General features: G+C 41.9%; 1 protein-coding gene across 3 annotated transcripts; it reads right to left on the reverse strand.

The window, feature by feature from the left end:
- Positions 1–3190: 3190 nt before the first annotated feature.
- Positions 3191–11129, reverse strand: LOC124000678 (beta-2 adrenergic receptor). Of its 3 annotated transcripts, XM_046307234.1 has the most exons (3): positions 10954–11129; positions 9230–9275; positions 3191–9117 (listed from the first exon to the last, which is right to left on the reverse strand). In XM_046307234.1, the coding sequence occupies exon 3, from the start codon at positions 9112–9114 to the stop codon at positions 7885–7887; it is 1230 nt and encodes a 409-aa protein (XP_046163190.1). In that variant the 5' UTR covers positions 9115–9117; positions 9230–9275; positions 10954–11129; the 3' UTR covers positions 3191–7884. The 3 variants fall into 3 exon arrangements, with proteins under 3 accessions (XP_046163190.1, XP_046163189.1, XP_046163188.1); XM_046307233.1 differs by lacking the exon at positions 9230–9275; XM_046307232.1 differs by lacking the exon at positions 9230–9275 and having other exon boundaries at positions 10934–11129.
- Between the last annotated feature and the right edge of the window lie 2047 nt (positions 11130–13176).

Raw genomic sequence — 13176 nt, forward strand, 5'->3', positions numbered from 1 at the left:
TCCCCCAAAAATTCTTGCAAGATTGTAAAATGTAGTTATATAAGGACCACAACATCTTGAGGGTCTCACATGCTGTTCATCTGCCAGATCGGTATCTGGTCATTGACCAAAGTCTTTGTGGGCACCATGACACACACACTCACACACACCTCAAGGCCCTTTCTCCTCACATGTTAGACATCTCTGCCTCTGCAGAATCCCATGTGTGGATGACTCAGGTCTCCACAAATGCTTTTAGCAAGGATAACTAACTCATTGCTAATGAGCAGTGTAAAGAGACTTTCAAAAAATGTAGAACTGTACACTGCCAGTGTTACTGTATGTAGACAGATACTGTACTGAGAAGTGAATCATAGAATTGAATTGCCTAAGACCACGGATGAACCCTTATTTGAAGACAAAGAACACTGTAAAATACGTAGAAAAAGTCATATTCCTTTACATTCCTCATCACTCCCATACATTAGACCAGAAAGATCCAGAAGAGGGAACATAAGTGAGCACGCATGCCAAGAACAAGCAATGCCAAAAGCAAGGACCAGCAGAGACTGCTCCAATGCTTCCCACAGTTGTGTCAAGTTGGCTGGATGTCCTTTGGGTGGTAGACCATTCTTGATACCCATGGGAAATTGTTGAGTGTGAAAAACCCAGCAGCGTTGCAGGTCTTGAAACAATCAAACCGGTGCGCCTGGCACCTACTACCATAGCCCATTCAAAGGCACTTAAATATTATGTCTTGCCCATTCACCCTCTGAATAGCACACATACACTATCCATGTCTCAGTTGTCTCTAAAAATATTGTCTCTAAAAATATATATTTTTAACCTGTCTCCTCTTCATATACACTGATTGAAGTGGATTTAACAGGTGACATAAATAAGGGATCATTGCTTTCACATGGATTCTCCTGCAGTGGCGTGTATTCATGGATGATAAGGGAAGCCAGTTTTTTTTTAAATACTGACCAATAAAAAATATAATTAAATCAAATAATGTATCTTTTTTTCCATTCAGCCTCTTCCTTCAAAGAGGCTGAATGTATCTCACAGGTGGAAGCATCCAAGTGAGAAAAACAACGCTCCTCTGTCTATGTGTGGGCCATCTATCTGATGCTGTCTGGTCCAAACGAATATGACATTGTTGCTGCACGTAGCATAGAAAGGCAAGGGAAGCCAGCTAGCATCTGGCCTATTTTGACAACAAAAAAAAGTATAACAAATTTGCCAATCAGCGTTAAGCTAAACTGAGCGATCTCATCTGTGAATGGTCCTGGTAGCTAGATGTAGAAGGCTAATGTTAACTAGCTAACGTTGCCCATGAATAGAAGTTAGGCTAGTGAGCAATCATTTTAGCTAGGTAGTCTAGGACTACAAAGAAATGTAAGTGTGTACTGTATAACGTAGTCATAGACCATTTCGACAACATGAAAGAGAGGAGGATGAAATTGGCGTTTCTCAATAAGTAGGGTGAGACAAAATGTTTTTCTACTTGTATGAACGCACGCACAAATGCACACACGCACGCACACACATGCACAACAGAAATCATAACCATGGACAGGCACATCATATTTAGCTTAGGTAGATTGGACTAAATTGTTTTGGGTATCTTTTAGTTGTCACTGTATTAGACTAAGCAGAGGTGATTTGATTATTTTTTTTTTTAACCTTTATTTTACTAGGCAAGTCAGTTAAGAACAAATTCTTATTTTGATATATTGATGTCGAAATGTTGAAGTCGAAATGGTGCTGGAATAATGGCAACAGGTCCTGTTTTCTTTGCGACTTGTGGTAACTCTCTGTGGTTCTAAATCAATAGTTGTTAAGTGGGCCCGAAAATGTCGGCAACATTAACTTGTTTGACCGTGCTGTAGGTCATAGGTGTTCCTAATGTTTTGTACACTCAGTGAAAACCTGGAACTTTTCCATGTGCAAAAGGTTTTTCATGTGAATGCGGGAATCAACAATCACCTTTGATTTAGGCTGGACTACTGGAATGGCCCATAAGCCTATACATGGAAACTTTATTAGCTCTCAAAAATGATGGCATCTCTTGCTTTATTGACAACCTCATCACTAAATAAGAGCCTCATTGGGATTCAACAGGTGATCCAACACCTCTCATTCATTATTTACACTGTGTAAATGGGCGATCAGTGGCAAAGCCTCAGTCTGATTCTGTCTGCATAATGTCCACTTAGCCCATCTGGAGTGGACCCGTTCTCCTCGGGAGACTGTGTATTTACACACGTCAGTCTAAACCTTCCCTGAGCCCAACCAGGGTAATGTGATACATGAGACACCAGATATAAACACCACCCACCTCTCTCCCCTGAACACCTCAGCTCTGTGCTCTGCTCTATGAGGTGGACTCCCAGATTAAATGAACATACTGTAAAAATATCTTCAATAGAGGATAAAGAAGGGAGGGAGCAGTGCTTAGACGCAGACCATGCTCTGCTCCTAGGGCCCCGACCGCTAGGGAGCTCCAGACCAAAACAAGGAAGGTGCAATTTCGAAATTTGGCAGTGCATCAGCAGCTTTCCTCTTGTTATGTCACTCAATGACAGTCAATCAATTAGCCCATGTCAGCTAACATATTTTTCAGATTGCTAGGTTAGTCTAGCCAGCTATTTAAACCCTGTAGAAATCATGGCCGAATTACTGACCCATGAGCCCTGACCTCCAGGGGCCACATTGATTTTGTTAGTCAATCTCACTCAGATATCATATGAACATTCCATAAATGGCAAAATGTGACTAATCTGAGGAAATTAGCTTTAAAACTATAACATTTTCTCTCTACCCAATGGCAAAATATGCAGAATTGCAGGAAATTAACTTGAAAACGGCAAAATGTTCTGACCCTGGAAGGGAGGATCTCATATCATTGGAATTTAGGCACATTTTGATGGCCAAACTGGGTAGATGTAATAGACTCCTCGATTAGCAGTGTATTACGACTAAGCCCTTCCTATTCCAGAATTCTGATGATGAATATGCCATGAAGCCATCATTTTCTCTCACCCTTCTACCAGTTGCCAAGCACAGCAAGGCAGATATTAATTGTAAGCATGTGTGAGTTCAGCCGGATTTAAATGTGTTGTCAGTCTTTTGGTTTAAATGTTTTTTATTTAAAATGAAATGAAATGTCTCGTTAGTCTTAAATAGTTTATTTGTAGTGGCTTGGTGTCAGACATTTTGCTTCAAAACCCTAAACACTGTCTGGCAAAGCACTATTTTATAATATGTTAACTAACATTTGGTACTATATACACTACACTATTGTACATAGTACAACTATCTGACCTTTTCTCAGCATGACCTGTAACCTGGATATAAGTAGCTGGACAGGATGACGCGCAGCACAGGACAAAATGGTGGTACATTTCAAAAAGCATATTGAGTCTATGGCTACATGCTGTGCAGCGCGTACACTACAGCTGGCCGACAGTGATGTAAACAGATGGTGAACATCATTCTCTTCAAACAATGTGAATCAGAGGGCCTGAAAAACCTCTAAATGATTAACTCATAGCTCTCAGAGCAGAGTGTCAAAGCAGAGAAATGCAAAACATTGGACTTTGGCCATATCTCAGACACTGTCAGATCGGTCTGTGTCACTGGTCTCTATTGTGGCTACCGGTCTATGACCCTGGCCAACATTCCTGCCTGCTAGTGTCCAGCCACATAGGGCTCTGTTTAAGCACTGGGCTTGTTGCTTTGTTCTGGGGAATTAAAGTGAGACAATCTGTCAACAGGTGGGGCATATTTGCTGGATAGGGTCTGTTTACTACAGAGCAGACCAGAGAACACCCAGGAAATCTTTCCTCAGTGTCTTTGGGTTACCGGCTGATGCCCTACTGAAATGATCTAATAAGAAATTTACACAACTAACTTGTCTGTGTGTTTCAGTGTGTGTATGTGTGCGTATTTTAGAGAATGTCTAGATATATTTGTTGAAAATAGATACTAACAGAATCATACAACTTCAAAAAGTATATTTTACCATTTTAAGAATAATAAACAATTTATTAAATAAAAATACCATGTCACATTAGGTTAACCTTTATCTACTTCCCCAGGAAAGTGCTAACTAGCCCGATCGCAATTGCTAGCTAACGTTAGCGCAATAACTAGAAGCTAGTACAGTATCGCCAGCGATTGCACTAACGCTAATTAGCATTGGCTCGCAAAACTACCTCTAACTTACTGGACGCGGAGACATAAAAATTATGTCAAAGAGTTCGTCTGACTCTGGGGAAGTAGATAAATGGCCTCATTGCCAAAATCCAGAAGTATCCCTTTAAGCTAGAATCCTTAGTTGCTCCACCCATTTTGGACCGACATATTAATGAAATAAACCCATTGATTCTTGAAGAATATAACTTACAAGTGCCTATTGAGCTTAGTTCAACTGTCGTACCCTACTATAACCCAAAATACAAGCTTGTTTTACTCCAATGTTTGTAAACAATATAACATAAACAAACACTGTATAGCCTCAAAACAATGTTATCACTACAATATTGACATCATGGATGATCACTCCTTACATCCATTGCTCTGTCTATAATTTTGAGAGTGATTACATTTCTCCATGCCCATTCCTCAGCTTTCAACCAAAACACAGCCAGGGTGACCAATTTGTTATTGTTTTAAATAAGGATTCTAGCCTTAAATAAGAATAATTGTGAACAATTACCTGGAGTAATAGTGACTGACTGGTGCTGGACTACATCCCAAATACCATGTGACCGTCAAGCAGCATGGAAAATGCTGCCATCACCACAAAATGTCACCTCCGGATTCTGTTCTTGGTCAGCAGTAGAGGTCTCTCCAGTTACCATATAAATCACCTCTGTTTATGAGAAGATATACAGTAACCACAACACTGGCTGGCAGCAGCAGACCCACGGACGGATAAAGTGCAACAATGCAGAAAGAAGCCATGGCTTTACAATGCAAATACAGAATGCTGGAAATACGTTACACTTGCAGAATAATTTGACACGACTGAAATATACTGTACCTGCAATTGAAACTGTACTGTACACTTTCCTTTTCTTTAAAAAAAAACATTTTACCAACATGGCACAGCTACAGTGTGGAACCTGCAATGCGGGTAACGCTCAGGGGCATTAGATTGTGACTCATTTCAGGCCAGCAGAGATTGAGAAATGTAAACTCAGTTCCTTTGATCAGTGCTCAGGGGCACCATTCCACCCTACAGAGGAGAAGGTCATGATCTGTGAAAAAGAGGAGCTGCTCTTCAGTGCAGTGTTGCTGTTTAACATGGACGCAGCTGTTTGCATGACATCTCTGTAGTCTCCTTCCCAGAACAGATTTTTTGAAATCCCTGCAGAGGGAAGTCGGTGGGCAGCTGTGGACATGTGCAAACAGCTGTGGACATGTGCAACGTTGTGTTGTCCATGGAATCCAGGCACAATGTCCAGTCCCATAATGTAGGACATTGGCCTTAGCAATAGACTGTCATACAAAATAGTGGTGAGTGATCCTTCTTTCTGCTGAGTAGTTAACAGCACTACCAGAGGTGGACAGGTTCTCACCCTTTACACAGAACCGGGTCTGAATGTAACAAAAATGGGTTTAATATCAGACATGTCAGTCACATGTCAGACATGAAAAGACACAGATCACAAAATTAAATGTTAATATTTCCAGCAAATATTATATTTAGCAAAAAATCCCACTGTTAAATATTCTGCCTTTGATAACTCACTGAGAATGTAATTTCATTTGGCAAATGACAAAAGTTTTCAGTGGAATGAAATAATTGTATATGTAAATATCTAAGCCCATGTCTCTCCTACTTTTGTGTGTGACTGAAGTTGACAATACATTCATGGTAACATTTTGCGATGTAAGGATAATACATTATTCACATGTACAGTACATACATCAAAGTGTCCTCGTGTCCATAAAAAAAGGGGGTGGGTTAGTGAGTTAACACACACGGTACGTCATCTTTTCCTATGAATTCAAAGCTTCATACAGTTAGCTCAGGTACATACAGAGAGACACATACACACACATAGCTATGCAAACAATTGTAAAGTAATAGGATTTAGCATAGGCCTATATACTAGGAAATGTTTTAAATAATTATGAACATTTACAGCAAGTGAACATTTTAGATGAACTTTTTTCACTTGGCTGACAAGATGCTGAGACACAGTCTACGAATACATTGTAGTGCAAGTACACTGTGTGCTACACCGTTAACCTAGTTCATTACAGCCTGAATGTGATACCAAGGTTTCTATTCATTAGCACCTGGACAAAATTCACCCAGACTCCTACATCATTCATCATTACTGTGGCGGCAGATAGCCTAGCGTTTAAGAGCATTGGTCCAGTAGCTGGAAGGTCTCTGGTTCAAATCCCTGAGGTGACTATGGTGAAAAATCTGATGTGCCCTTGAGCAAGGCACGTAGAATTGCTTCTGTAAATTGCTCTAAATTGCTCTTACAGTTTATCTTCCTCAGACAAGAATGTGTGCAGCGTATGCCGAAGCTATAGTGTAGGGGTTTATTTCCTTATATTTTGTAGCTAGTCAGTACATTGTGTAAATGTATGGTACACTTTAATTGTATCCCCAATCAGACAGTTTGTCCAGGAATCTCTGTAAACACTGAAACTTCACAGCAACAACACAAGAGCAACATTAACGGAGAGCAGCACAATAACATCAGCAACAGTTCTCAGTATCCACGCTAGTCATTAACAAAGAAAACCAACACGGTAGAGTGTGAAAGCAGTCCCTATAAACATAGCTTTACAGACTAAGTATACTGGCTGGATATTGGTATCAAAATGACGTACAATGGTGGCCACACTACCCAGCATTAAGGTATTGCTGCTCTTGACCACTGTACTTGCAGGGGTTACTGAGTCACAAAAGTAAGGTCCACACTAATGGCTTCTGTCTGTGTGTCCTTATTCACTGTCTGAGAGGCGGCAGGACAGGCGTCTGTAACCTCAGTTATGAAATGGTGATATGGGGGGTGGGGGGGGGGTGAAGGTTGAGGTATTGAAGAGTGGTTGGAGGAATGGGGCAATGTGTGTGGTGTAGCTGGTAATAGCGCCTGCCTGTGATTATGTGCACCTGCTGTCCCTCATCAGAGAGTTGGATTTCTGGGCCATGGCAGAGGGAGTGTACAGAATCACACAGACAGAAGTCCCCGAGCTGGCTCTGGGAGAGACCCAGATCAATATGGAATGTGTTACATACAGAGAGTAGTGGGGGTCACAGATATCACTGTTAACCCTGATTTGATCTCTTGTTCTGCCTGTTAATTCTCTCCTACCTCTCCGACCCTGGCAGTTCCATCTCATTCAGCCCGCTGCCAGTAAAGAACAGTCAGTTCAACTAACAACATTATTCATTTTTCATACAACATACAAACAGACTATAATTATTTATTCTCGGAGCTCTAAGATAAGGAGCTGAACGAAAATGATGCTGATGAGGTAATTTGTTTTTAACTTAGAACAATATAACAAATGTTTGTGCAACTGAACTTAACTTGAACCTAGTACCTGAACCGTGGTGTTCATTTGCACACAGGAGTAAGCACTAGAGAACATAACATGTGCACATACCCATGTCCACAAAACACACACACACACACACACATGATCACATCCACAAACCATAGACTTCCTATGTATTTTGCAGACTTTGTTCAATATTAAGAGGAAAAATATTAAACATTTAATAACCTACACATTACTAGAATAATATTCCTATAGTAATGCATTTAAATATGGAAATAGATTCACATGTCATTTCCTATCCCGTGTCTGCATAACGGGTCTGACAAAACGAGAAAGACAAGTCTCATTGTAACACCCTGCGCTTCAGACAATGGAGGCAAGAGGAGGATTATTGCAATACCCGTTTATGTTGGTGACACTAGATAGAGAGCCCAGCTCCACGGTCCCAACGTTATGTGAAAGACTGCCTGGCTTGTCCTTGGGGCTTAGGCGCAAGCTGTGACCCCTATATATGTATCCATTGGTGGGGAAAGCAGCCCCTCTCCGGCACAGAATCTCCTGGAAGGCATACCTGAACTCAGGACTCCTGCAGTATATGAGGGGGTTGAACGCTGAGTTGGCGTACCCTATCCAGTTCAATATCCTGAAAGGCATTTTAATGTTGTCCACCTTCCAGATGGTCACCACCACATTGAGCACAAAGAAGGGCAGCCAGCAGAGGGTAAAGGTGCCCATGATGATTCCCAGCGTCTTTAGGGCTTTGTGTTCCTTCAGACAGAATTTAGGTCTCTTTCCGTTCCCCCCTCCTCCGCCGCTCCCGTCCCCACCATCCTGCGCCTGGTTGTTGTCAATCATCTGGGCGTGGAAGCGCCCCTCGCTGCCACGGATCTTCTCCAGCTGCTTCCTGGCCTCCTGGAAGACGCGTCCGTAGACAAAGGCCATGACCGCCAGGGGTATGTAGAAAGAGACGACGGAGGAGGCTACGGCGTAGGCAGCATTGGTGTTGAAGTCACAGCAGTGAGCATCTTCCAGGCAGCTGAGCGCCTCGGGCTCATCAGACACCCACCACTTCATGTGGATGGGCAGGAAGGAGATGAGGGCGGCCACCCCCCACACCGTCACCACCACCACGCACGCCTTGCGCTTGGTCAGTAGGGATGGGTAGCGCAGCGGCGACGTGATGGCCAGGTAGCGGTCCAGTGCGATCACACACAGCGTCTCAATGCTGGCTGTCACACACAAGACATCCGCCGCTGTCCAGAACTCGCAGAGAAAGCTGCCAAAGTGCCAGGTGTTGAGGAGGATGTAGCAGGCGCCGAAGGGCACCACCAGCAGGCCCATGACCAGGTCAGCACAGGCCAGAGAGGTGATGAACATGTTGGTGACCGTCTGCAGCCGCTGGAAGCGCACGATGGCGGTGATGACCAGCACGTTGCCAAAGACGATGCCTATCACTAGCAGGGTCATGAGGATGCCTAGTAGCACCGCTACAGCCTCGCTGTACTCCGAGTAAGACCACTGGCGAGACGACGAGTTCATCTCCACTGATAGATCTGATAGGTTGAACACGGCAGGCGTGCTCACACTCTCCATGATCTATGGCCCAGTTGAATCAACAAACCACAGGAGATAAGAAACGTGTTGTCAAAAGGACCCATAAAACAAAGAATAAATAGGCAAAAAAAGTATGTGAACCCTTTGCAATTACCTGGATTTCTGCATAAATTGGTCATCCGATTTGATCTGATCTTCATCTAAGTCACAACAATAGACAAACATGATGTGATTAAACTAATAACACACAAATTATTGTATTATTCTTGTCTATATTGAAAACATTATTTAAACATTCACATTGTAGGTTGGGGAAAGTATGTGAACCCCGAGGCTAATGGCTTCTCCAATAGCTAATTGGAGTCAGGAGTCAGTCAGCTAACCTGGAGTCCAATCAATGAGGCGAGATTGGAGATGTTGGTTCGAGCTGCCTTGCTCTATAAAAAACACTCATAAAATTTGAGTTTGCTATTCACAAGAAGCATTGCCTGATGTGAACCATGCCTCGAAACAAAAGAGATCTCAGAAGACCTAAGATTAAGAATTGTTGACTTGCATAAAGCTGGAAAGGGTTACACAAGTATCTCTAAAATCCTTGATGTTCATTAGACAAATTGTCTATAAATGGAGAAAGTTCAGCACTGTTGCTGTCCTGCAAAGATGACTGCAAGAGCACAGTGCAGAATGCTCAATGATGTTAAGAAGAATCCCAGAGTGTCAGTTAAAGACTAACAGAAATATCTGGAACATGCTAACATCTCTGTTGACGATTCTATGATACTAACAAGAATGGTGTTCATGGGAGGACACCACTGAAGAAGCCACTGCTGTCCAGAAAAAACATTGCTGCACGTCTGAAGTTTGCAAAAGTACACCTGTATGTTCCACAGTGCTACTGGCAAAATATTCTGTGGACAGATGAAACTACAGTTGAGTTGTTCGGAAGGAACACACAACACTATGTGTGGAGAAAAAAGGCACAGCACACCAACATCAAAATCCCAACTGTAAAGTATGGTGGAGGGAGCATCAAGGTTTGGGGCTGCTTTGCTGCCTCAGGGCCTGGATAGCTTGCTATCATTGACGGAAAAATGAATTCCCAATTTTATCAAGACATTTTGCAGGAGAATGTTAGGCTATCTGTCCGCCAATTGAAGCTCAATAGAAGTTGGGTGATGCAACGGGACAATGACCCAAAACACAGAAGTAAATCAACAACAGAATGGCTTCAGGAGTAGAAAATACACCCAACTGGAATGGCCAAGTCAGAGTTCTGACCTCAACCCGAGATGCTGTGGCATGACCTCAAGAGAGCAGTTCACACAAGACATCCCAAGAATATTGCTGAACTGAAACAGTTTTGTAAAGAGGAATGATCCATCATTTCTCCTGACCATTGTGCAGGTCTGATCCACAACTATAGAACATGTTTGGTTGAGGTTATTGCTGCCAAAGGAGCCTCAAACCCGTTATTAAATCCAAGGGTTCACATACTTTTCCCACCCTGCACTGTGAATGTTTACACGGTATGTTCAGTAAAGATATGAAAACATATAATTGTTTGTGTGTTATTAGTCTAAACAAACTGTGTTAGTCTGATGAAGATCAGATCAAATGTTATGACCAATTTATGCAGAAATCCTGGTATTTCCAAAGGGTTCACATACTTTTTCTTGCCATATATGTAAAGTATATAAAGTCAAGATAGGATGCATAAGTTAAGTTGGATATGAATTCTGAAATATTTCATCCAAGATCTCTTAGAGGCAATTGTATTTCAAATATCATGAAGAAAATTCTAACTTCATTCTTAATGCATTTGCTCAATCAGAAAACACAAATAAATAAATAATTTCACCTTTAAAGCCATGTACCCACCTCCAAATGTTCTCCTGGTCTCCCATAAAATCTAAAAGTATTCCTTTTTTATGTTGTAGCTCCCATTATGCGTTTGTACTTCATTTGAAATGTTTTTGGCTGACTGCCTTGTCCCTTCCTCTTTTGCTGTGTCACACACTCACAGTCCCACTTTGCTCTGTGTTCTAAAACACCACTCTCTCTCACTGTTGAATGTAGCTCCTGATCTAGTCACAGCCCTTATAGCAGGAAAGAATGACATCACACTCTGGCAGCAGCCAATCAGCAGGCAGGTAGTCAACAGGAGCAGTGAATAAGGGCCTTTTAGCACAGTACAACGTTTTTTTTTTCACTTACAAAGTGAAATTGCAAATATGTTTGTATTTGTAATATTTGGTCTATGTTATCAGAAAAATCGAACTACTGAAGGCAATATGATAGTGATAATGTTTCTGGGAGCAAATGCTGTATGTCATACTTCTTTCTTTTTTTTTACATTGAAAGGGAAAAGTAATTCGCATAGCAACATAATTAGTATTGTGCTTGGAGACAAGATTAGTATTGTGCTTGTACAACCTATAGTTATAAACTGTTCTAAAAGGGTTGTCATGCAGAGCATAACTGTGTAAATTAAATTGGACCTCTTATAGCTTTCACACTTCCTGACCTGAAACAGAGACATTAGCCATAGTCCATTGACATACAGTAGACACTAGACCCTCTTAAATATTAACATGACTGCATAGATTGGTTTATTATATACAATCTCACTTACAGTACATTCGGAAAGTATTCAGACCCCTTGACTTTTTCACATTTTGTTATGTTACAGCCTTATTCTAAAATTGATTAAATAATTCCCCCCATCAATCTACACACATTACCCCATAATGACATAGCGAAAACATGTTTGAATACATTTTGCACATTTAAAAAAAAAATGAAATACCTTATTTACATAACGATTCAGACTCTTTCCTATGAGACTTCAAATTGAGTTTAGGTGAATCCTGTTTCTATTGATCATCCTTGAGATGTTTCTACAACTTGATTGGCATCCACCTGCGGTAAATCAAATTGAACGGAGATGTTTAGGAAAGGCACACACCTATCTATCTAAGGTCCCACAGTTGACAGTGCATGTCAGAGAAAAAAACAAGTCATGAGGTAGAAGGAATTTACCGTAAAGCTCAGAGACAGAATTGTGTTGAGGCACAGATCTGGGGAAGGGTAACAATAAATGTCTTCAGCGTTGAAGATCCACAAGAACACAGTGGCTATCATTCTTAAATGGAAAAAGTTTGAAACCACTAAGACTCTTCCTAGAGCTGGACGCCCAGCCAAACTGAGCAATCTGGTGAGAAGGGCCTTGGTCAGGGAGGTGATGAAGAAGCCGATGGTCACTCTCACAGAGCTCCAGAGTTCCTCTGTGGAGATGGGAGAACCTTCCAGAAGGACAACCAACTCTGCAGCACTCCACCAATCAGGCATTTATGGTAGAGTGGCCAGACTCTTCAGTAAATGGCACATGACAGTTTGCTTGAATTTTGCCAAAAGGCTCCTAAAGGACTGTCAGACAAGATTCTCTGGTCTGGTGAAACCAAGATGAAACTATTTGGCCTGAATGCCAAGCATGGTGGTGGCAGCGTCATGCGGTGGGGATGTTTTTCAACGGCAGGGACTGAGAAACTGGTCAGGATTAAAAGATGAACAGAACAAAATACAGAGAGATCCTTGATGAAAACCTGCTCCAGAGCGCTCAGGACCTCAGACTGGGCCGAAGATTCATCTTCCAACAGGACAATAACACGAAGCACAAAGCCAAGACATTGCAGGAGTGACTTCGGGACAAGTCTCTGAATGTCCTTGAGTGGCCCAACCAGAGCCTGGACTTGAACCTGATCGAACATCTTTGGAGAGACCTGAAAAAATGTGCTGCTACTTTCCCCATCCAACCTGATGGAGTTTGAGAGGTGAAACTCCCCAAATATAGGTGTGCCAAGCTTGCAGCTTCAATACCCAAGAATACTGGAGGCTGTCTGCATGCTTGTGGTCTGCATGCTTATGTACAGTTGAAGTCGGAAGTTTACATACACCTTAGCCCAAAAATATTTTTTTATTTTTTTATTTCACCTTTATTTAACCAGGTAAGCTAGCTGAGAACAAGTTCTCATTTGCAACTGCGACCTGGCCAAGATAAAGCATAACAGTTCGACACATACAACAACACAGAGTTACATATGG

Source organism: Oncorhynchus gorbuscha, linkage group LG16 (assembly GCF_021184085.1).
Source record: "Oncorhynchus gorbuscha isolate QuinsamMale2020 ecotype Even-year linkage group LG16, OgorEven_v1.0, whole genome shotgun sequence".
NCBI classification, from domain to species: domain Eukaryota; kingdom Metazoa; phylum Chordata; class Actinopteri; order Salmoniformes; family Salmonidae; genus Oncorhynchus; species Oncorhynchus gorbuscha.